Source organism: Branchiostoma belcheri, unplaced genomic scaffold, assembly GCF_001625305.1.
Source record: "Branchiostoma belcheri isolate BF01 breed outbred unplaced genomic scaffold, Haploidv18h27 scaffold10, whole genome shotgun sequence".
In the NCBI taxonomy this organism is placed as follows: Eukaryota; Metazoa; Chordata; class Leptocardii; order Amphioxiformes; family Branchiostomatidae; genus Branchiostoma; species Branchiostoma belcheri.
Window position 1 is genome coordinate 183,470 of NW_017802380.1, and position 25,809 is coordinate 209,278.

The 25,809-nt window shown below is 38.1% G+C and overlaps 2 protein-coding genes across 2 annotated transcripts; one reads left to right on the forward strand and one right to left on the reverse strand.

Annotated features, from left to right (window-relative positions):
• Window positions 1-1,048: 1,048 nt before the first annotated feature.
• On the forward strand, window positions 1,049-10,190 carry LOC109472727. The gene is made up of 14 exons (XM_019772582.1): window positions 1,049-1,725; window positions 3,142-3,319; window positions 3,708-3,875; window positions 4,596-4,677; window positions 5,011-5,097; window positions 5,363-5,452; window positions 5,829-5,948; window positions 6,300-6,538; window positions 6,659-6,925; window positions 7,659-7,757; window positions 7,892-8,023; window positions 8,267-8,345; window positions 8,881-8,943; window positions 9,233-10,190. Exons 2-14 carry the CDS (start codon window positions 3,149-3,151, stop codon window positions 9,967-9,969), a joined length of 2,334 nt encoding a protein of 777 aa, XP_019628141.1. The 5' UTR covers window positions 1,049-1,725; window positions 3,142-3,148; the 3' UTR covers window positions 9,970-10,190.
• Window positions 10,191-10,326: 136 nt separating this feature from the next.
• On the reverse strand, window positions 10,327-25,043 carry LOC109472715. Its single transcript, XM_019772571.1, has 15 exons — window positions 24,871-25,043; window positions 24,478-24,742; window positions 21,099-21,188; window positions 20,618-20,812; window positions 19,330-19,606; window positions 18,371-18,674; window positions 17,490-17,611; window positions 17,023-17,113; window positions 16,754-16,792; window positions 16,466-16,621; window positions 16,090-16,212; window positions 15,557-15,619; window positions 13,397-13,681; window positions 12,870-13,184; window positions 10,327-11,341 (listed from the first exon to the last, which is right to left on the reverse strand). Exons 2-15 carry the CDS (start codon window positions 24,689-24,691, stop codon window positions 11,039-11,041), a joined length of 2,577 nt encoding a protein of 858 aa, XP_019628130.1. The 5' UTR covers window positions 24,692-24,742; window positions 24,871-25,043; the 3' UTR covers window positions 10,327-11,038.
• Between the last annotated feature and the right edge of the window lie 766 nt (window positions 25,044-25,809).

Consider the following 25,809-nt stretch of genomic DNA (forward strand, 5'->3'; position numbering starts at 1 on the left):
GTGTGTAGCTCTTGGTGTAATGAGCACAGTGATATGAAAATTATTGTTCTGCAGTGTTCATAACTTAAGATATCATTAATAATAAATACAAGCAGACCGGTGGTCTTTCCTAACAGCCCGTCAGGCCTAACAACTAGCCCGCAAGTTTTAATTACAGGACCTTCGGTCTAAAGGCACTAGACTACATGTGTAGATGCCCAGCCCGCGGGCTGATTTACTCAAAAACCATTCAGACTGTCAGCCTAACTTCAGCCCGCGGGCTGGAATTTCTGGTCAAAAGGCCCACCAGCCAGCTGTGGAAGTGTGAATTGATTAATGAATGCAGACTGTCTAGGCCAACTTGAGCCTGGGAGGGCTACATCTTAGCCCGCGGTCTGGTGCCATTGATATGCAAAATCAACATTATCACAACCAAGGAGAGCACAATCCACACCCTTCTGTTAACAGTTAACAGGAGGGACTTATTGAAGTCAAGCCTTGCAGCCAAGGTCACAAAAAGAAAGAAGTGCTTTAAAAAACATGTGCTGTAAGTTCTGTTTGTAACAGATATACATTAGTTACAAAACACTCGTAAGTTGTAAGTACTTATGGAGAGAAGTGATTCAAGGAAGTCTGAATGTTTTCAGCGACTGAAAACAATTAGTCCTTCTTGTTATTGCCCATAAATTTTCATATGGCAATCTCAGACAATTGTCACAAAAAAGGGCCTATAGTATATAACGTTACTTCGTCTGAGTGCAAGCAACCTTGATGGAAGGAGTCCTTGATCTATGCATGGAGATAGAATTCTACCTCCATGATCGATGGAAGGAGGCCCTTTGTTATATTTTATGTCTCATTGTCTGTCATGAAAAATACACACCACAAGCACAAATTAGGACTCACTGTTCTTCTCAGTTATTACTATTTAAAGACATCATCATAGTAAGAAATATGTGGTGAAACTAGGAAGCTGGAAGTTCAACATAATTTATGACTTCACCAGGTGAAAAATATTTTTGAAGGGATTTCATGAATGGTCTAACAATAATTTGATGTGTGTATTTTGTCCAATTGTTCAAATTGGCTGCATTGTTCATATGGCAAACCTTGTTGTTGATGCCCTACAAAATAGACTTTGTGAGTACATCCTACACTTGTATTTCCATGCAAGGAGAAATACTTGATATGTTTTTAGTTTACATATCAAATGTCACACATGATAATCTCTGCTATAAAAGGCAGAGCAAGGTAATGGCCTGGTCCTTGGGGAGAGGCACCCTTGGGTGGGTGGAGTTTAACACGGTTGGTCCATTATAAGGTGGGGGGGTGACATTTGGAAAATACAATCATGTAATTAATTTTTTCCATTCTCCAAGTGTTCTATACATGTAGGTTCCTACATCACCACCAGATAATTAGAAATTACATAGAATCATCACAATGTCACTTTACTTAGTTGTGGAATGTGAATTTAAAATGTAGCTGAACCAGAAAAAATGGGATATACCATATTGTTTAAGGCAATTCACACCTGTTCAGTCATTTTCTTTCTTCTATGCTGGAATATTCGAGAGGCCATCACTCAGTGTTTTCCGGAGAGCAGTGAAAGGAGCCATACTTTTTTTAGTGTAAAACACGTGCTGCTGGATACTTTCCTCAAGTTGACAATTTTCTTCAAGACAAGCGAGAGGGTCCTTGCTACCACCGACATCAGTGTGGGTGAAGTGTGTTGACCAACTGCTGGTAAGTTGTATAAAATTCTGTTTTGTTAGAAATTAATGACAAATTATGTCCAGAGTCGAGTAGAGTAGGCTCAAGATGCTTCTAACAAAAACACATAACCATTGGGAGGATATACAACCTCCTTGGCAAAGCTACTTATAGTCAGAGTGGAGCAGGTAGTGCAAGTCCTAATATATGTAACGTCCTTGGTTAAACAAATTTGCTGATATGAGTAAATTATTCACAGTGCTTTAAAGTTTACTATAGCATCCAGCCCTATTATACTATATTTATAGCTCACTTTTTAGAAAACATCTCTTCATAGAGTGATCAAAGAACAATATAAAACACTCAAACATAAGGTAAAAATAAGTTTGTAACTTTTGAAGTTATTAAAAAAGCCAATTTCTTAATACTGTTTGGTTATACACAGTGTATAATGTCCTTGGTTTGGATGACTAGTGAATGACGAATAATAAATCATTACATTCCTGTGTGCTGTTATGCTAAAGTAAACTTACAGTTATGCAAATTCTGCATCAAAGATGTGAACCAGTTGAATGTTATGAATGGAACCTACCCAGTAGCGTGAAATGAACAAACTTGGCTATCTGACTTATGAAAAACACCCATCAAATTCACTAATTTGACTTCTAATCTTATGATGTTTGCAAAGTATGCAAACCTACTCTCCAAGCAGAGGTTTGGGTTTTGGGGGTATTTTTATGGTGTTTTTAGGCTTTTTTTGGGGGGTTTCTCTTTTGCACTGAATTTTTTTTCCCACCAAACCCAACCTCTGCCGGCACTCACCCCGGGGAGGGGCAACTATATACATGAAAACTATGTTTTTTCCATAGATTTTACCAAAATTAAAGAGGTTGAAGAAATGCAACTCAGCTGGTCTTGTAGCTGAAGAGACATCCTTTCGTCCCATATACAGTTATTCTCCTTCCAAATCATTCCACGGAAGAGACGGTCGCTAGATTTAGGGTGTGCAGCCTTCAATAGAAAAGCCAAATATACTGGGGTGTGCCAAAATTTTTAAAGATATGCGGCAAAACAACAAATTATGAACATAGACAGTCACACAAAATAGCCATTACAAAACTCTGGACTACTGTAGTTCAAACAAACTCCACATTTAAAAAGGTAGACATAGCCTGGTTCTTCTTCATCAAATCACTGCATTGATAGATAGGAAAAACTGTAAATTGAAGACAAGGACTCCCATTAACTGATATAGCCAAAGTATTAAAATTCTGTAGCTGAAAAGTAAAGCTGACAAATCCAAACCAAATTATTAATTAATATTGGTGTAGCTTTACTTTAGCTACATATTACATACCAGTATTTGTATGATTGTTTGATAATATATGCTCTTTTTGATTCTAATTGATATTTTAAGAACAAAAATGACAAATGACAATTATGTTTCAGAACTAAAATGACACACCGGTCTGAATCTGGCAAGTGGTGCCTGCTAGACCATGGACCAGATGGGATCGACCTGAAGTGGATATCCAGCACTGGGTCTATCAAATGGTTAAGTGATCAGATGGCGGGACCCATTTCTGATCTTCATGTGCCGAAGGATGGGGACTCAACCTCTGTCATGGTGAGAGAATGTTAACTTAAATTGTGTGGATATCCAATGACAATTATATCATATAATGCACAATGTATGATACCGTGTAATGCATCTACGTTGTACATATAAGCCAAACATGGTCAGTCTTCACAGACTGGGTAAGTTATGTATGTACAAAGTACTCATATTTTCAAAACATACATGACATGTGTCACTTAGTAATTTTATAGAGAGCAGGTACCTCCATGCATGTTTTTTTGCTGACTTAGAAAGACATACAATTGCCAATGGGCACTGTGACTGTTTAAAGATACTAACCGAGCTCATATGTTGTGACCTTAACTTGTACATTCTGCTTTCACTGTATCCAAGCAAAAAACTAAAATCAAAGGTTGCTTTGTGTTCTGTCTTTTAGGTGTCATATGGAAAACAAAAGGCACTCAAGATGCCTTTAGCAATGTTCCGTGGTGCAGAAGACTGTGGTGAGGAAGAAAACTGCTTTTCTGAGCTCAACAGCAACATGTCTCAAGTCGACTTCATAAAAATGTTCACAGTCATCAAAGATGCAGTCTTCGCAGACTGGGTAAGTTATGTACACCCACACATTACATAGTTTAAGCTTCATCATGATATTTGAAAAAATATGACGATAAAAAAATAAAAATAAAAACAGGTGAAGGCAGGGAGTCAACACAAAAAGCTGGGTTAATATTCAAACAATGGATTTCTAACTTTTAATCAATCCAGTTACTGCATTGAATTGATAGATGGAAAAACTGTAATAACAAGGAAGACAAGGAATTTCCTCAACTGTAAGGAGCATTTTTGAGTTGATTCAGACCCAGAATCCTAGTAGTTATACTTGTGCAATGTGGCTATAGATTTTTTAAATATTACTCTATATTATATATAGATTATTCTGTTGTAACAGTTATTGAGCATGTAGTATTTGTTAATATTCCCTACATTTTGTACAGAAATACTGTTTGGGTGGTAACACTGAGACTCATGAATGAGATCCTGGGGTGTTTGTAAAAGATTTTGTTGTTGTGTGCAAAATTTTGTGAAACCTGAAGGGGTCAAGGCAAAACAGTATGACATGACATTAACACTAATCATTATCTATATCAGAAATGTTAGGTATCTATGATTTTCATTTTACATACCCCGGTATCTGAAGCTGTTGGGGATTCTACTGCAAGTCTCTTTGAATTATGTTGGAGCTCTAATGATGTATAATTACTACAAAATCTTAGAGACTGGTTTATGATGATTTACATTTAATGATGATTACATTCCACAGAAGCCTAAACAGTTGGGTGTCACAAGAAAGCCACTTGAAGAAGTAAGCAGCAACCAAAAACGCAAGACATCTCCACAGCCAGGTAAAAGTTTGTATTAATGAAAGGACTAAATTTGTAGGAAGTCATTTTTGTTAACCACTTTATGCCCTGCATAGCAAGGAAAGTGGTTAGGTTAAAATTTTGTTGTTTTTATAAGACCTTTGTCTAAACTTTAGAGCTAAATCTTTGTCAATGCTTTGGATATACCTGGAAAAAGTTTCAAAAGCCCTACAATGCCACTTGTGTTTTGGACAATCAGAAATAATTGAGATCTATTTGGAAGAGACTGATAACCTTGGTTATAGAATATTATACACACAATCATGCACTAACTTGCTCTTTAATATTATTGTTTTTCTCTTTTTTTTCTTTTAGGGAATACATCTACGGTTTCTCGGAAGTCCCCAGTAAAACGAGTGTTCCAGTCTGTGTCAAGCACCAGCAGAGCTTCGAGGAGTCCAGGTAATAATATATATTCTCTTATAACAAGATTGTCATGCACATCTGTAAGAATATGCCATATGATTGTACATTTCTTGAAGGTAACCCAGTGCTATCTCCTGACCTGACTTTTTGTTACAGTTTAATTGAATTCCTGCACATACACCCAGCCTTTTGATTTTTCACATGGCCTGCCATTCTCCCATCATGTGGCCGATGAAAACCCCCTACTGAACCAGTGACACCCAATACAGTGATATTGACAGCAATGTTGTTTCTGTTTCAGTAAAATCTCCTAAGAAGATCATCAGGCACACAAGACAGAAACGTGAAATGCAAATGAGAAGTAACATCGCTGCTATTGGTGGCACCCCAGGTACTGTACCACTTGAATTTCAAAAAGTTTTACCTATCAATGTGTCAAACAAAATGTTATCCCTATAATTCTCTTAGATATCTGTAATTAGCTGTGTATTAGATGGTTTGTTTGCCAGTGCAATTCAGTGCGCACTGGTCATAGCGCACACTGCATGTGAGGCTGTAATTTTTTTTAAAGAGAAATAAACCAATCGCAACTACATGTACTTTAAAACCCTTGTATCAGTGCAGCTTATTGATTAAAAGTACATTGTCAACTGGTGAGACAACACATACTGGTTACCAACAGAAAGACTTGTTGAGATGTTGCAAACATGTTACATGCTGCAAACGACCATAAAACTTAATACGTTTTTTTAAAATCAATTTTTCAGGCACTTCCAAGTCTCCCACTGAGATGGAAGAAGAGTCTCCCACTGAAATGGAAGAAGAGGAGGAAGATACACTAGTAAACATCCCAGCAAAGAGACAGATGTCTATTCAGAAAAGCCCAGGTACTGATTACTGAGACTTTTAGTTTTAACCAATGAACTACTTTTAACAATGAACTACTTTTAACCAATGAACTACTTTTAATTAGTATACACGCCATGTGTATATTTAATAAAAGTCTTCATTTGTTAAAAATGTAATCTAGAGCTGCATGATTATATATTCTCACTGAGCAAAGAGAAATCTTTGTACAACATTGTTTTACCAAGAATTTGAAAGCAACGTAGTTCCTCCTGTGCCTAGTCTCTCAAGATGTATCAGGCTGTACAGTGTTGCACTTGTGCTATCCCTTGTTTGAAATTATTGGAACCAAACACTGAAAACTAATTTGTAACTATATCTGTCTATTATAGGGAAGTCTGCCAAAGAGATGGAGGAGGAAGAAGCGGTGCACGTGAATCCTGCAAAGCGACAGCGGCTATCCACATCAAAAAGTACGAAGAAGCGGGATTTTCAAGATGGTGTCATCGCCATGCGCGAAGCCCTCATAGCTGACATGGATACATATGAGGAGCTTGATGACAACCAGAGCCTTCCAGCACCATCGTCCACAGTGAAGGCACAATGGACCGACATTCTACAATACAAAGAGGTGACCATCTATGATATAATGATTGTATACCATGTAGCTGTCATCATCAAATTAGGTTGTATATGATTGTGAATTATATTGACTAAGTTCTAATTCCAGTTTATGTATTTCCCTTTTCAGTACCGTGAGATCTCAAACAATGCCAAAGAATACAGGGTCGTGGCACAGTTGAGTAAGAGGTGCTGGACGAAAGTCCTTCATATCTTCCAACTGTGTCACAGAAACGACATTGTGACGAAAGAGAGAAGGGCATCGTTCCTTATGTTCAGACCATTGAGGGGACGGACAGAGTCTGAGATGTACAAGATACTGTCAACATATGTAGAGACAGCATATGGAGCAAAGATGGATGTCAAAACACTCATCAACACAGTAACAAATGACATGGTGAGCTTTCCTGATGTCCAACTAATAGTACTATATGTTGAATGTATAGGCATCTGAAATCTTACATACTCAGTTGAAATTTCCATACCTACAAAAATGTGTACTCTCTTAACTTGTCTCTCAGGAATTTCAATCAACAAAATACTAGTATTCAGCAGAGTTGGACAAGTCCCATTGCCCACTTGCCCAGGGCAAGTAAAAGTACTGTAAATTTTTGGGATGTGGCAGTGTTTGGAGCAAAAGCTCTCATCTTTTTCCCATCATGTATTCCCATAATATGACTTTTTTGTCAAGGAACCATTTGCAAGTCTCAAAACTCCTTACTTTGGAAACCATTGGTCAAGTATAGAACAATATAAAGTGCTTTTTTTACTGAAAAAAATTTCTTGCGGTGAAAATGTATGAAATATGTCATTTATATTTTTCATTGGGCAAGTGAAAAATTTGTTCGGGCAAGTAGAAATGACCATGTGCTTGCCCGATGGGGCAAGTGTATTTTTGAAAACTTGTCCAACCCTGTTCAGTGTTATGATGATAAAGCAATTACATTTCTTGAGTTACAGCAGGCATGAGTTACAGATTCTGAGTGAATGAAATGACTGTGATTGGTCACCGTGATATTTGGTGCATTTCTAAATACACACAATGTAGAAGTATCAGTTTAGGGACTGCATCGTCAATGTACTTTTCCCTGTTCCCACTTAAGTCCAAATTCATTCAAATTGCTTGACAGGAAATGGATAAACTCCCAACATCAAGGGAAATGGTGGCTGACTACCGGAAGATGAAGAGCCAGCTACAGGCCCTAAAGGAGCAAGGGATCAGTCTGGAGGTATGTGCCATGAGACCATTAATTCATCTTTTCAATAATATCATGTAAGCAATCAGTATGTTTTTGTTCCTTGTCATACTAATGTACAGTTGTAACATCCCCCTAACCTTGGTCATAAATGATGTTTTCCACAGGAAGCAGCACAGCAGAGAGAGAAAATAAGGGAACTGGAGGCAGAATTAACTCAGCTCCGGATGTTTGCTGTTGATGTTGCACAAACTGTAAATTCCAGTGACAAGCCTGAGGTGAAGATTGATCACATCAAGGTATGTGTCTTTCATCATTCTTTGCACAGTGTGAATGGACTCTTTTGTGGTACTATAGGACATGGCAATCTTTAAGATACATCCCATTGCTGTGTATTATCAGTGAAATCTCTTCCACAAACTGCCCACTGGACGACATAAGTCATAAAGCATAAACTGGGCAGCCATTTGTTGTAAAAAAAAGAATGTTCTACTTGCCATGCTATCCTGTGAACCAGTCATAAATTATGTAAATCTTTTCAGGGGATGCTAGAGATTGATTCATTTCTGGATCCCACAACTGGAGGATTCGCCATGGAGCTCTCGCTGTCAAAAGTTGAAGGTAAATGACTGCCATGCATTTTGTATCTGAAAAGATAATCTTTCTTCACTCAGTTCTGCACTGTTCTTAGAATGGTGATCATAAGAAGAGAATACAAAAACTGGCTTTAAGTTAAAGTTTATGTTCATATTATTATATGTAAAATGTATCTCCAATGTTAGAAGTGTGTAGGTTGTAAGCTGTAGGATGTGTGTAGGATGTAAGCGAGAGGGCTACTTTGAAGATAGACAGAAGAGAAAAAATACGAAATGCCATATTGTAAGTGAAACAATTTCCAATGTGACATTAATCAATCTTCAGAAACTAGTAATTCACCTCCAGTAGTACAGTGCTGGTGCATATTTTTGCTCATTTTGCAGCTGCTTTGTACGTTTTTTCTTTTACAAAAAGTTAGTTTACAAAAATTTACGAAAGTTTGTACGATTCACCTTTGTAATCAAATCAACATGGCCTTATTGTAAAATGTTTGCTTAATCTCTCACAAGATCCATTATGTACAATCATTTCAAAGTATTCTAACCACTTTCTAATGTAGGTCACCCGAGTCTACATATGACAGATGAGTTCAGTCCCGGATTTTCCAGCACAATGCTCAATGGTTGGTGTTATTTTGCCATTTGTCAAGTTATCGACTACAGTAACTATTGACAGGCTCATGAGCAAAGCCAACAGACCCTTTCCTTATGTCAGATTAAGATGACTCAATGTGGAAACACTTTTTATAAAAGCTGTGTGTATCTTTATTTTTTTGGTTTTACATGTATGAGGGATGTAAATTACATTGTAATAGGATTGTTGAACTGGTTTCTAAAATTTAACAAGAGTCAACCACTCAGTACATGAAGTAAAGCTGAACGTGAGACCTTTTTTCGAATCATTTTTCACAGGTGACTTTGATGCCTATGAGGCATTTGAAGACACAGACAACCTGAACTCGGAAAAGGCCGCCGCAGATGATCAGGGCACAGCTACGGACAACCTGATGCTGGAAATGGCCGCCGCAGACGATCAGGGCACAGCTACTAACAACCTGATGCTGGAAAAGGCCGCCGCAGACGATCAGGGCACAGCTACGGACAACCTGATGCTGGAAATGGCCGCCGCAGACGATCAGGGCACAGCTACGGACAACCTGATGCTGGAAAAGGCCGCCGCAGACGATCAGGGCACAGCTACGGACAACCTGAACTCGGAAAAGGCCGCCGCAGACGATCAGGGCACAGCTACGGACAACCTGAACTCGGAAAAGGCCACCGCAGACGATCAGGGCACAGCTACGGACAACCTGATGCTGGAAATGGATCAGGACACAGACAACCTGAATTTGGACAAGGATAGATGGGTGGCCGTTGCACTAGAAGTGCCAGAGGGGTGGCATATTGCCAAGCTAGAGAGTACTGAGGGCAATAAGGCCTGTGTTAGCTTCCTGCAGACAGGAATACCTCGGGTGTATAAATGGCCATCACTAACGGATAAACTCGTAGTAAATATCAAATGCATCATAGATAAGGATGTGGAGATGACTCCATCTGGAACTGGAACCAGACAGTATTGGCGTATGTCAATTGCCACTTCCCAGCGACTAAACATGCTGTTCGATGAGTTCAAGGTAAACTACTGGTGAATTTAACATGAACTTTGTTTGATTGACTGTTGTGTGTATCATGCTTTTTTTATGCTATGCTTAAGTAGGGGTGTATCACTGTTGAGACAAAGTGAGAAGTGGTGATAGGGTATGTGCCAGTTGGCACATTTTCATGTTACATTTATTACCATTAGTGATTCTTTGTATTTGTGGTTGCATTGGTGAACTGGTGCCAGGAGATTTTTATGGTGCACGGTGTGTAATAAAAGGAAAAGAGTGTACATTTGGTACAAATGCGTTCATTTATTGAAAATCATCAATTTGCTAAATATGATAAGAAAATATTGTATTTTTGCGTCAATTTAACTAGAGCAGCCCATGGTCTGGCTAAATTGTCTATCAGTCTTGGCAAGGAGAATAAGTCAGGTAGTTGAATAAAAACATTTTTATTTGCAGTGGTATCCAGTCCAGCAGCCATTTCAATAGATATTCTAAGTCGTTGTCTGCAACTGCTTTTCCAATATTTCTACAAAACACCAAATTTTTTGCACTTAGTCTATTGGTCTAGATCAAGGAGGTTGATATCACAGAGTATTTTACTCTGAAAACTTGTGTCACTGCATCATTTGCCTGCTTTAGAGTGGTAGATTTGAATGCGTCTACTCACGTCACAACTATATAATATGAAATCAAAAACTCACACTCGAGTACTACTTTAAGGTAACTTTAAACAAGTCTTGAACTGATTGTGTTTGATACTACGCTCCTCTCTTGAGACGAGAAGTATACAGAATCACAATTTTACCATCAAACAAAAGCTGAAATATCACAAAATTAAGTTATCATTTCCATTTAATTGAATTCATCACCGAGTTCTGAAGACAGCAAAACTACAAAAGCATGCAAAGTTAGGACACATTGTCTAGCATACCATATTCATGAAGGTACATTCATGAAAACATCTCACATTGTCTCTTGAACATCTTACATGAATGTTTCCAAAATCCATATATCAAAATCTGACCACTCTCTTACAACTAGGGATGGAGTGCCATGGAGTTCAAATGCGTAAAAAAGCATTTGATGTAAGGGCATCCCCCGTTAATGCTTAATTTTTGCCAGTGGTTCTCCCTCTCCCACGGCCTTTCCCAGGAGCAGGTGTCGTTCTGCCACGTCCCTTCCCAGCAGCAGCTGTCCCTCGTCCCTTCCCAGCAGCAGCTGTCCCTCGTCCCTTCCCAGCAGCAGCTGTCCCTCGTCCCTTCCCAGCAGCAGCTGTCCCTCGTCCCTTCCCAGCAGCAGCTGTGGTTCCTGGGGCTTCAGACTGGGTGCCGTCTTTCTGTTTCTTCTTGGCAGCACTTCTCTCCAGTGCCATCTTCCTCTTTAAGTAGGATGCTTTGGAGCCAATGAAGACCTGTGCAAACATTAACACCGCAAACCATAAATGATCAGTACACAGATTTCATTGAAATTTGATTAATATAATTTACAGCCAAACCTGCCCAAAGCAGCCACACAGGGGACTAAAGAAAAGCGGTCACCTTGGACAGGTGGTCTTCTTGAAGAGGGTCACCTCACAACATGGCTGAGACATAAAAATGGCTTCCAAGTCAAGGTTTCTACTGGTCATATATTGGTCAAATGGGGGGGGGTCTAAGAAAAAGCGGTCATGGCCAGGTGCACAGATTGAAGAGGTGGTTACTTTTACTGTGATTTGTAAATAAGTAAAGCACTGTTAATTGTCTTTATAAACTTTATGTTTAACTTGGTGAATGGAAAGTGCACGACACGAACTTCAAGCTACTCTGCCATACTGTGCATGTTATTACTCCGTGAAGGAGGTCAGGACCTCCGGACGGAGTGTTGTAATCGGCTGATTTTTCATGTTCGCAGTCAAAACACTGGGTTCTCTTTGTGTAATCGGCACGCAATTTTATACGCCGTCTGCGGGCATGCCCGTGTTGATGCACGAATGTGTATTTTTGCCGTTGCTGCTTTCGCGGTCAATCGCAGACGCACCCCTACAATTACGAGGCGAATTGGAATGGTCCAGAAAAACGCGTTGTTTGGAATAGCAGTGGGTGGGGTAAAAGTTCATGCAGATACGGGGTGGTTTTTATAAGTGGTTCCAGATGTTTTTGCCCATGGTTAAGAGATGCCAAGTTTTTTGGAAGATGTTCGCAGCCAAAACGCATTCTTCCGTACGTCGCATTTCTGTGTAATTTCGCATGTGGTGTTGCATTATGTCCGGGATGATGCACGTCTTTTTACTTTTACCGTAGCTGTTTTGATATTGGAGTAAATGCATATTTTAGAAACATCCCTACTATTACAATCCTGTGGAATAGGCCGTAGGTTTAGGCAGTTGTCTGGTAGCAGAGGTACTATAAGCAGATATCCTGGTTATCTGGCCGGCGGTAGTAACACTCGCGGTGCTTACCGCAACTGCTGCTGGAATTTGGCCTGTTACAGGCGCGCTTAATTAGGTACAGGCACGGTAAGACGTAGCCTGGGTACCATTCTACTTGTATGCCGGGGCTCCCACACTCGCTTCCCTAACAGGTGGGGCTGTCTTTGTTACTAGACACGACCATGTAGTCCGATCTTTATGTGAATGCAATGATTGTGTGTGTGTAATTAAAATGAACTTCGAACTTGAAGCACAGTATCTTTACACGCCCTGGGAGCAGTAATGGATTTAGCTCTTTGTATGTTTTATGCTTGTGACGCGCCCTCATTGTATTAACCGTTGCCTAATTATAATGTCTGCATAGTAGGTCTGGCGTTGACGCTTTGGATTTTGTTGAAATATATAAAACTTCACGGAGGATTGTCACCTATGGCTTCTTGTTTGTTTTGTTTTTCTTTTGGTTTTGCTTCAGCACTTCCACTGTACTTCAACATCTAATACCACAGTGATTGATAAGAACCAAGAGTATTACCTCTGGTTGCTGGTAATGCTTTTCCATCATCTGATTGATGGTGAACTGTAGTGGTAGCAGCTCCATGTCGTCTTCATCTCCATGTGTTGCATTAGAGTGTCTTCCCAGCTGGAGAAGTCCCCAGTCTCCTCTCTCTTCTGGGGCCCTTGGCTTTGAGATGTCGGCGATGAAGCTTGCCCACCAAGCTGTTTCTTCCGCGGACAACTTGCTGACATCTGACAGCTTTTTTACTGTAGCAGACAGCTTCCTTTGGTGGACATATGGATTTGGCTTCTGCAGTTTTGGCTGGCCAATTGGCACGTGGTTTAAGGGTGCCTGAAAAATCATCAGTTCTAATCACTTTAGATGTTAAGCACAATATTGTCATGTAGTGAACTAAGCAGATTATTATGTGGAGTGCTTGTGATTTAAATGTACTTAATGTTGAAAAATGTTCCTGTAAATGATAGAATGCATGAAATGCAAGTTTATAATTATAGCATAATCAAAATGTTTTTTAGATATCAAGTAAATGATTTTACAAGTACCTGATGACTCACTCCTGGCTTTGGTGTTGGCAGGGACCAAGATTTGTCTGACGACCACATTTTGTAGTACATACAGACCTCCCCATTCTCTTTCTGCACTTTGAAAGCATGGGGGAGGTTGTGGTGGTCCATGTCAGACATCTCTTGGTCCAGCCAGTCTTTGATGTCAAACATGCTGTTGGCATGTATTGTTGTCGCTTTGGGCTTGGGAGTGTAACTCTCCTCTATCACTTGTAGCAGTGCATCCATTGTGGTTGCAGACTTCCTCCTCAGCAGCGATTGTATCTGAAAAAAAAGAGATTGTTACAGTAAGAAAAATAAAGACAAAGATGTTAACTTATAAGTTTGGAATTCCACTTTTTTTCCATTTTGACAAGTATACAATGTACTAAGTACTATTTTCAATATCAAAGCATTCATTTAAATGAAAAGTAATAACATGTAATTGACAAGACTAGTATGATGTACAGTTATGGATGATGATAATGAATTCATGAATTCATTTAAAGAATTTTCTTCCTGCAGCTGCATGAATTTCTGCAGGAGGAATTTTCCCTGCAGGAATTTCTGCGTAAAACCTAAATTCCTGCAGGAATGACTAATACTGCTAGTAGTTACAACTGTTTCACCACACCAATGCCAGTACTTTCTCGGACACATTCAAGAGAATCCTGTTCATTAAAATTGAAAGTAACATCGATATAATTTTTTATCAACTGATCAATGATCAGATTTTTTTGTGTATAATTTCCTGCAATCTAATTCCAGAGTCCAGCCAGTAAGCATGATGATAGCTTTTGCTTCCCCTTTCCCCAGTTGTATGCTCTTACATGTGTACTACATTGATCTGACTAGAGACTAACTTGTTGCTTGGAAAATGGGATAATCACCTCCCCTCCCTTTTGTCACCCACCTTTAAAGAAGCCATGATCTATGAGTCATTTGTGTGTAGGGGATAACGAGCCTTCACAATGGATGCACTGATATGTAATTAAGGCTAATTTAGAGAAAAGAAGGACATTATACGAACATGGCTTCACTCAGCAGATTCTGCCAAAGAACTATATTAGGAACAACATGCAGTCTGAGATGTTTCACACTAAACACTTCAAACAATTTTTTTATAATGATTTTGTTTGATTACAATATTGTAAGGTTTTCTTATTGGATATTTTTTTTGGCTCTTCAGCTATTACAAGCTGCCAAGATCAGATGAAAAAAGTGGTCATTTGCATGTCTTAGAACAATAGCTGACCAGGTTTGACCCCGCATAAGAAAGGTGCTGAAACAGAATAATTACAGAAAGAAACTTGAATAGAAATTTCATAGAGCATTACACAACTCTTTGCACTGGAGTTGCTAAATGAGGTTTAAACCTCATTTTGTTTATAGAAATCACTCAGTAACGTATATACCGGGTTTACAGTAACTGTTACATACATGTAGCAGGATTTTGGTAATACTATATATTTTCCTTATAAATGGTTTCATGTGATTTACCCTGAGCCATAGTAAGAGATTGGCCTGCCAAACCAAAAGTTGGCTTCTATACGTCTTGCTTAAAGTTTGTGATGTGCCACAGACACCACAACCAACTGGATATAATATGAGACAAGGACCTTATGTGATGCTATGGATACATTGCCTATCAAATGTGAATACCTCCTTGTGTTTATAGAAAACACTCAGTAACCTGTTTTGTTCAAAGTTTCTAAAGACTAATTATGCTATCCGAAGGTGACGAGGGAAATAAAAGAACAGGGGTGTAAGGTTACCTGCATTACTATAGCAGCAACAGAACAATGACCAGGGCTCTAGCCAGCTCAAAATCTTTTTCCATCCGCCCAGGAGCGAGAATGCTCTGGAGAGAAAATTCTGGATTTGCAAGCCTTCAAAACTCAATCTCCCAGATTTCTAGAGGCAAATCAGCGGGCTGTTGTTGATCGACATTATCAATGTTTCTTTACTTCTATCCAACATTTTGTCAATTTTGTCAATCAAGGTTGATGGATTGGTTTAAAAAAATTTCTGTCACAAATTGTCACAAAGTTTCTGCAATTATCAGAAAATGGGGTGCTGGCTAGAGTCCTGACAAGAATCATGCACACAATTACTAAAAAAAGTAATATCATGAACAAGTAACATCATGTTTCCTCTTACCTTACTGAATAGTTGGTCAATATCCTCGTGGGTATGACCAACCATGAGGTATGACACTTTTACCTGAAAGAGTGAGGCATGTGACATTTTATACAACAGTACTGTAACAGTTATAATCAGGGGAGGAGAATCTGTTAACTGTTAAAGTAGATACATGTACTGTGATGTACAAATGTAATTGATGTTGTGAACAGATTGTGAATTTCAGTTATCAGTCTTAGGTTCTCATCAGAATACTTTCTCAGTGTACTGGGAGATCAGGCATCTTCACATGGAACATCTTAAAATCTATTACTTCCAAAACACATATTTTTTCTGCATTTTTAAGAACAATTGTAAAGTGTCAAGTTCTAAGATTTATGAACCATCATAATGGTCCCCTTAGAAAGAAACACCTACAGCTAGTATAAACTTTCAAATCTATTGACCTATAGCACATAGTGTCATATTTACATTGCTGTGGAGACATGCAACTGTGATCAAGGTAATTGTGACCTAAGGTCAGTGAGAAAAGTGAGGTACAACAAACATACCTTCTTCACGATGTCGAGGTGCACCAGTGCACAGCAGTAGGCAAGTATCCACCGGTTTTTGCACTCACCAGCTTTATTATCCATCTGGATATAAAGCACGGGAGGTAGATGCCCTTCCTTTTCCTGGAAAAGACATGATGTTAAATGTATTATTATATACATTGTATATTAAATGATACTATTAGTGACCTTATGAGTTCAAATGAAAAATGAAATTGTAACATGCATTTGATAACAATCAGCAGCTGTGGTGTGTTGGCATTGGGGTGGTTATACGGATACAGATAATGAATGGAAATCTGTCAGTGCTACACCATATACATAATTTATTATCACTTAATTCTAAATCTGGCTGAAACATGAAATGTATAGTTACCTCTGCAGCCTGGACGAGAATGTCTGTTAGGAAGTTTAGGGTAAGGTTCGTATCATGGGGATACTGCATATGATCGACCCTTGCATAACACTTCCTTTCTCCATGTGACAGTGCACCAGTGACTTGGGTCTTCAGTCGCCATAAGCCATGGTCATCCTGTAATGGAAAACAGTTCTACTATAATAATTGTACAACAAGACGTAAGCAGCAATGTCAAGCTTACTTCAGATACATGTAACAACAAAAACATTCAAAACATAATGATTCAGAAGTAATCTTTAGTCTCACCTTTGTAGTCTGTGCATAATGGGGCAGCAATGTTGCCTCCTGCAACCAAGAAATTTGATCATTAGTTTATATCATCTATGGTATAACAATTTTAGCTGGAGATGAAATGTCTGAACCTCGGATGGAAATGCTCACAACTAGACATCTTAGGTTGTAATTGATTTTCATGGCTTCATTGTTTGGTACAAATTATCCTTTATTTTATAGATAATGAATAAAAAAATTACAAGTATCTTTTGAATGTTAAAAAGGTCTGAAAACAAACTTACTTGGTCCATGCCATCTATAATGACTGACATGTACTGCTCAGGGTTTCTCCTAGCCTTCCGTGAGTGTTTGTAGTATTTCATCCTCTGAAGCCTGTGAATTAGTAAAAAGATGGCAAGACAGCATTAAGAACACATTTCCATATGCCACTGAAGTATGCATTTATCAATTGTTAATTTGCTCAAGACAAGGATCAATAATATGTGTTTTATGTTTCAAGAATTGCAGATAGTTAAAGTTTAGTTTCAAATTGGAACACAGAAGATCAACCTGGAGATTTGCCAGAAAGTAACACCCCCAAACATCCCAAAACTTTCATTTTTCTTTCATTCATATTGACCTGCGGAAAAAAAACTCTTAATCTGAATACACTCAATAATAGGATTATTCTTACATGTATTTTGAACATCTTATTAAAATGAACATTAACATGAGACAAATAAATGATTAAAAACTACCAGCAACTCACTTTTGGAGAAGAATGTGGTGAGACCTTGCATTGCGGACATCTTCTCTGTCTTTCTTATTTCTGGCCTCGAGCAGAGCTTTCTTGATGTTGTCACACATCGTGCATTTTGCGAATCTGCTGAACTATGAGGGGCAATACACATTTATAAGAAATACGCAATGCATGAAATTTCATCACCTGAACATCTAGAAAACAGACAAAAGTTCTTGATGCTTTCCATTGCCCCATTCCCATTCAAAACCAAAATCTTCTTAATCAATATCCTCCTTTCATGCCCTACTCAGATAACAGGGTACCTAGGAAAATTCATATCCGAAATCATTACAAAAATGACACCATGTTGTAAATAACTGACACAACTCCAGAATGATCATAGAATGAATCTAATGCAATACTCTCCTCAGAAAAACATACCCTTGAGTAACTTTAAGTTTAGTAGATAGAATTTAAATATAGTATAGTTAGTATGGATTAACAGAGTTACTGTTAGAATTGCATTTTTTTTAGTATTATAGTGCATGATATTGTTCATTCCAGTTCACTGTCATACATTGTTGTGGTCAGTTGGTTTTTCACGTGCACAGGTAAAACTCATGGTTCCCTTCGTTTTATTGGCATGTATTTGCAAAATATACTAGTAAAACTTCAATGGAGAATTGTGGCCTATGGACATTTGTTAATTGCTCATCCTTCCAGAAACATCTCATGCTAACAAACTTTGGGCTGTATCAATGTGCTTTACTGTTAGCCTAAAATGTTTGCAAAACAAACTCTAAACTCAGATCAACTCAGAGATCCTATCTGTCAGATGAACATTAGACATGATTCATTTGTCAATAAAGCCCTCTTGTACAATGGAGATACATTAGTGTGACACTTACCTTCGGAATTCTTATGTGTTTGCACTGTGTTCGCCACACTTTGAAGAACTGTGTTCTTTTCAGTGGTTTGACTGGGTCATCCTTGTTCTCCTCTTGATAGAAGAGATAGACATCATTCATCGTCCAGGATGCGGGGAGGAGAATCTGTTCAGAATTCGGCATCTTATCTCCGTCCTTTGCTGCCAACCCTTCCAGCCACACTTGTGCACAAAGGCTTCTCTCTGTGGGGTAGTCGTTGCCTTGACGGCCGTGTTCTGTGTTTTGGATTTGGCCACACTTGTACTGCTGAAGGTAGCTGTAGTACCTGTATTTTTAGCAACAAATTGGCAAACATCATGTAGCTGATTTGATATGCTTCAAAAATTATAAACATCATTAGCTGGCATGCATAGTAGGCAAGTTTCAAAATGTTGTGTTGATAGAAGCTCCTTCGTAAGACCATGGAGGTAGAAACTCCATGGTAAGACCAACAAGATCAATAACAACATTTGTTTCTATGTAATACATTGTATATGAAATAATAAACAAAACATGCTGGCGTGTTCTGTAGCATGTAATGTTTCAGAGAGACAAAAATTTTTCAGGCACTTTTGCCTGACTCATGGTTTTATCAGCTTGGTTACAAAACAATAGCTAATTACAAGACTCTTTGACCCTTTGGCTCAAAGATCCCCTGTGGATGTACTCTACATGAGCTTCATTCTTATGTAAATATGGATGTTTAGAAGGACAGGTACAAGAGGTGAAAATTGCCTAGTCTTCTCATATGTAAAGTTGAACGGATATTTCTGAAGAAATCTTGTCTGAATTCCAAAACTGATGCAAGCTTGCGAATAAAAAAAAAGTTGGGCAAAAATTCGCAGTATGGGCAAATTTTTTTTTTAAATGGACAAAAATTCATGCGGGCGCAGATGTCATTCATATAATCAAATAAACAGCCTAACTCAGATGATACTGACCTTGAAGTACTGATACCATTGAGCTTTATCCAAGCCTTGTGGCATACAGCTTTTCCACTGATGTGGAATTTAGGATGGCTTGCACCAGCGTCGCCCATTCTGAAGCTTGTGAGGATGTAGTCCCTTGCTTCTGACTGAGAGCAGTCAATCCAAAAGGCCTTACGACGAGCTTCAGCCTCCCCGTATGTGAAATGCCTCAGGCACTTCTTTGTGCAGCAGTCTGCTGATAGTATGGCATGGATGGATTCTGCTGAAGTCCTCTCTGTTGCAATCTTTCCTAATAGTAGTAGGAGGAAAGAGATAGCAAACATCAGACATAGTTTTTGACATAGTTATAGTTCTAGACAGCTACCTTTATCATGGAGACTTTAGTTATTTTATACACTGTTTCAATGTTCTTTTATGCTTTGTAATTTGCAGTTAGCCTCCGGGCACGGATTTTTCAATAAATTTTTCTTTCATATATAAAAGCACCTTTCCTTCAAATGCACTGTATTTTCATTACTAACAGTGAATAGTTACTTGTAGATAAGCTTAGGTACTGAGCTCAAGGTAGGTACAGTGACTATGCCAAAAGTGGAAGCATGTGTTTGGGAGGGAGTTCCATAATTTAGCTGTTTTATATTACCATGAATATATTGTAATGTTAAACTGTTTATTATTTTGATTGGAAGGTCTATTACTATAACTAATGTTGCCCAATTATCCTAAAAATCAAACCTTGAATAAAATTAATGCGATTTAATTCCATAAAGCCTAAATATATAATATTATGTAACTTGTAAGGCAATTATCCTTGTTATTTGTCAGTAAGGCCACACCAATTCAATTTCTTGGTTAACGAATTTTTCTAGAAAAAAAATGGAGCGGGCGGGCGGGCGAAAAAAAATAAAAATAGGTCTAGGCATCCTATTATGGCCCAAAATGGAACGATAGGAGCCATGAAGTCAACACACCAGGCTGGTACAAAATCTAAACAATGAATTTTGATCTTTTAATGATACCATTGCATTGAAAGATGGAATAACTGTAACAACTAGGAAGAAAAGGACTGTTTTCAACTGTTCAGGGCAAAATATGAGCATTCTTCAGTTGATTCTGAATTTTTATTTTTATTTGCAAATCAGAAAAAAATGAAGCGGGCGAATCCGTTAACCAAGAAATTAGATTGGTGTGGCCTACGCCAGAGAATATTGCTGCATCATTCTGTAACATTGAACTTTGCTTGGAGATTATCAATGGGCCTAACATGTTCTATGGAGGTCTAATGTAATAAAAAAGTCATTACCCAAGATACGACGCCTTGCTCCTTCCTGTTGAGGTTCTTCATTTGATTCCCCAAAGAACTGATGTGTCATGTCTTCCAGTTCAGGTTCTTTGTTTGTTTCCCCAAAGAACAGATGTGTCATGTCTTCCAGTTCAGGTTCTTCGTTTGTTTCCCCAAAGAACAGATGTGTCACGTCTTCTAGTTCTAGTGCATCATCTACAAGGAGAAAATAACACTGGTCAGTCCTATATGAACTTTTCACCTCCATGACTGATGTCTGATAATTTGATGCACTTTCTATACTAAATTGTCTTTGCTGATACGGAATTCATCCATACTTGTCATAAACATGTAATAGCCACTTCATGCATCAATTATGCATGAATAATAAAAAAATACCACACACGTTCACTAAATTAAATAAAATATGCTAAAATAGATTTCAGGCTGTTAGATTCATGGGGTGAAACAAAGTACAGTATTACTAAAACTGTAATATTACCTTCAAGTTGGTCAGACGTAGTCCCCTCTGGTGGTTTATTCTCTTCTCCAATGTCAACGGGTGTTGAAGATAAGTCTTCAATGTCACACTCTGGAAGGGAGGAAGTTAATAAGAATAAGTTCAGCAACGCAAAGGCTTCTTGGGAAATGTTGCAAATACAAAAGTACATTAATATATAACTATAATCATATAACTTAAAGATATTTCCAGCAGTGAAAAAGTGAGTCCTTTCTAAGTCACCAAGAGGGTTGTTATTGTCCTCAATTCTTTGAGCTTGTGTAAGAAATTTCACAAAAATATTTTCTACATATTATTCTAAATATCTTTCTACATTCAGAAAATTTTTTTTGGTTGACAATGCATAATATTATTTAAACATTGAAATGTTCCTGTTGCAGAATACAATATTTCCAATAGTTTCTGAATGTTTTTAACAGCATTCTATCATTTTTACCTTTATTTACAATTAGTATTTTGTACATGGGTCAGTGGGCTGAGAGAAAGAAAATCACAAATCCCTGCAAAGAGGGCCGTATGCCTGGATAACAAGCAGACCACTTGCCACAAGGTGCAAGAACTGTGATTTGTTTCTCAGGGTATCACTAACGAAACAAATGCAGTTATAGCAGGGCACTGTAACCTCCTTGGTACTAGCATTTAGTCTAGCAATACTGGAGTCTAGAAAAAAATTGTTGAAAGCAGTCATTGGAGATTGGGTAGAAAGTCTCATCTGTCACAATGGTTTAGGACCACACTGACTTTGAGACTTATTCATTTGGATTGTGACCAGTTCAGTGCTACTAGTATGTTTTGCAACTGGCTTTGGTGTGAGTTGGCTGTAGTTCTCTAATAGCCATGACTTTTGATATGCGTAATTAATGAATTAGTAACTAGACCAAAAGGGAGGATCCGGAGATTTGACAGCATGCAGGGACTATCTCAAGCCTCAGTCAACAGAATTTTTAAAAAAGTACATTTTAGGTACCTTATAAATCTTAGAAATATTTGTGTTTCCGTATTTTTGAATTTTTTAATTCGAAATGTTAAATGTCGAGTCACCTTGAGGCAGATGAAATCTCCATTGGGCAAAAACTGTGTCCAGCCAAGGAGCTTTCTTCTTTATGCTTGGTCCAGCTAAGATACTTAGTATCTCCATTACAAGTAGCTGCTCGACTAATGTCCAGCAGAAGCAGACAGAAGATTCTAAGCACCTACTTTCATTGGAACAATAACCTAATCTTTAAGTTAAACCATTTGGAAAATTCTGCAAATACTAGCAAATATCTTAAAAACTGAAAGAAATACAATTGCACTCTTACGCTGGTATTTGAGATGTATTCCAGAAATATTTGTTGTAGCCACTTCCAAATTTTTTTCACAAATATTTAGTACATACATGGGTATTACTTATTAATTTCAAATATCTAAAACATTTTGGGGAGAAAAATCTGGCTCTGAGTAGACCAATAAGCTTGCAGGAGGATCTTGTCTAACTCTAAGAAAACATTTAGAATTATTATACTCGAAGTGAGTTATCCGAGTACCAGAGATAAAAATCATGTTAGCCACACTGCAACAATGCTCAGCATCTTCTGCGGTTCTTTGTAACGAAGCTTTGTAACAGTGGTATTCTGTAGCATGACTGCCTGCATCTTTTTGTAATAAAATTATTAAGACTTAGTGTAAAACAGCTAGCCAACCCATTTTGTAAGACTGACTCAGGTATTTCACTTGTCAAGTGGGAGACTTTCTATAATTTGGTTTCAAATGCTACATCTACTAACAGTAACAGTTTCTGAAGAATTTTATGGAAAGTGCATTTTGAAAGATGATGTATCAATAGTGAAATACTAGTTATACTATTTTTCTGGACCTGAGCTTCAGAGAATATTGAGCTTTAGATAGACAATTTGCATGATACATATTACATGTACCAACGAATCTCTCCCATAACAATTGCCCTGAATGACAATGGTAAATAATTTGCACCTTAGCTCCAGCAAGGACTCCTTTAGGTTCCAGAAATACAATTTGCATAGGAGCTGGCCAATTACTCATACTCTTCTAATACTAGTACCACCATGTTTATAATGGCAGATTTTGTATGTCTTTGACTCAGAAGATACAAAATATCATGGAAAAATGGCATACATTGCCCATGCCGGTATTATTGCATCTTGCCATAATGAACTTCAGCCAAGCCTGGGTTCAAGCCAATAACAAACTAGTTGACAAAACCAAGTCTTTTGAAGTAGACACAAACTAAACACAAACTAACCCTACAGCTTTCGATGTACAACAAGACAATTGTACAGGTAGAGCAGGTGAAACTGGTAGGATTATCAATGGACCAGCAGTTAATCTTGATATCTTTAAAAAGGAGTTGGATTCACTACTCAACAGACCAACAAAACACTACCATTGGCCAAAGACATTCCGCTGTTCATCACACAAGGCTCAGTCTTAATTTCAGTCAGTTAAACTACCATCTATAATTTCAACTTTATTGTACTGACTACCATACAATGTCATGTAAATACTAGTAATATTTTCTAGCTCCATGTTCCAACATAGTAGTATCGTAGAACTACCGTAGAACTTCCTCAGCTACCTGGGACATTCTTGTACAGGTGCACAAAATTCCACAACACTTCAAATCATCAAGCATTAAAAAACACATCAAGGACAGGCTGAAAACGCAGATGTACACAAACAGACCCCTGCAGCATTGATGGCTTGTATGATGTATGTGATCACCTTGACCTCTGACCTCTCAGCCAATTTTTCCCCTTTTACATTGCTGCATCAAGGAGGTTTTTCAAAATCAGATTTTAAACCTCCTTGGTTGCGTTAAGGCTAAGGTTAAGTAACAGAGATTTATAGTTATAAATGTATTAGTATTATAAGACTTAGTGTTATGATATTAGTATTCGTACATTTAATGTGTTAATAGCTATATATGTAATGATATGTATCATTTTGTAACTTTCTGACTCCAGGAAGAATAGTGCAGTGTATAATGGAGATCTATCAAAATTCAAAAATTAAACAAACAATTATGATGTTCAAGCAGGGCTCCATCCTAACAGAAAATAGTTTCCACAAAAGAAGTCTAAAATTACAAAGTTAAAGATAATGTTAACAATTTTCTCATTTCTTGAGCAAACTGGCTGTCACTGTGAGATTGACTGACAGTTGTACCCCAACAGTCGCATATACACAAGACTTGGGATAGATGATTACTGAAACCTGAAACATGAAAACAATGATCTTCCTCACACTCAGCTGAACTCTGAAACTTATGTATCTGGAATATGGATGGGGATAAATGAATATTTTTTTATAACTAAATACATGCATAATACTGAATCAGATATACCTGTTGTACTCTCTTGAAACAAGTGCTGAATGATCTCTTCAGTCATTTCCAGGTGGATGGCTCTTGCAGCTCGGCATAGGTCTTTATGTTCCGGCCAATGCAGTTCCTGGTGACTTTTGCTGCAGTAGAAAACATCTTTGCACAGACCGCACCTCTTGAGGGGACAGCCGTCTAGCGCAGGCAGAGCACAGTACTCACACAGAGCCATGGCCATGGTCTTTTCAGTCACCGAGGCAGCGACACTGAGTCTCAGTTATCCATAAACCTGTAAAAGAAAGAATAGACTTTTTGGTCAAGAGCAATAAAAACTTTCAGTTAATTATTGTCAATAGTAAATTTGAAAACTGGAAAATAGAAGCAAATTGATAGGATAAATGATCAGTACATATTTACCATTTTCAGACATGTACACACTGTGACTGTTGCTTTCTGCTGGGTGATTTCACTTCTGTCTCCAAGACTGTCCATAAGACAACTGCACGGGCAGGCTTGGTGAAGCTCAGTATGCAAATGCTTGGTACAGGAATGACAATGGGTGACAGGCCACAAAAATAAAAGACTCAGAGCCTTTCATCAGTTCTGTCAATGCAGTGCAGCATTGTTCAATAATTATTCAAATTGCTGTATTTTGCAACTTGAAATGCCTTCCTCACAGCTTTACTTTGTAGTCTCAAGGAGATTTTTTAACCTCCTTGGTAGTCTGATAAGTACAATGGCTTGTAATTTATGTGGGGTCTATAGCCATGCGTGCAGTCAGATAAACTTGCTACAAACCTGAACATTACATTTTGTACTAGAATCTTATGTTCTTGATAATGATTAACAATGTATATGGTAAAACTCTGATCTTGTTCTGCTGTTTCTACATTTCAAAAGTGTCTTAAAACTTTGAAGAGTGACTAAAATGTACCTTATCAAGCTAAAGTGCTACTCACACACAAGACCGGTAAACTGCAGTACTGGCAGTATATATGGCCTCTTTTACTCAGTATTTGTCTAAATGGAGGACAAGGTTGGACCATTGGACTTGGTTGGACCATGGAGGTAAAAGTCAACAAGGAATGAAACATCCTTGGTTGGACTGAAGGACTGAGTGACATCTTGTCGTATGAGGATTAACTGAACCAAACTGAACTGATATTATCAGCACTTACAGCTTCGGCTATGCCTGAAACCTGAACAGTCCTTGAGAATGACACTGTTTTTCCACATAGGGGCAAATCTGACTGCTGACTCTGGTTTGAATTCTTTTCTCCAGATCTGCTTCTCTTCTGCACAGAACCAAACTGAAGTCTGATAATTTATGATTATAGCTGACTTTTTACCAGTATG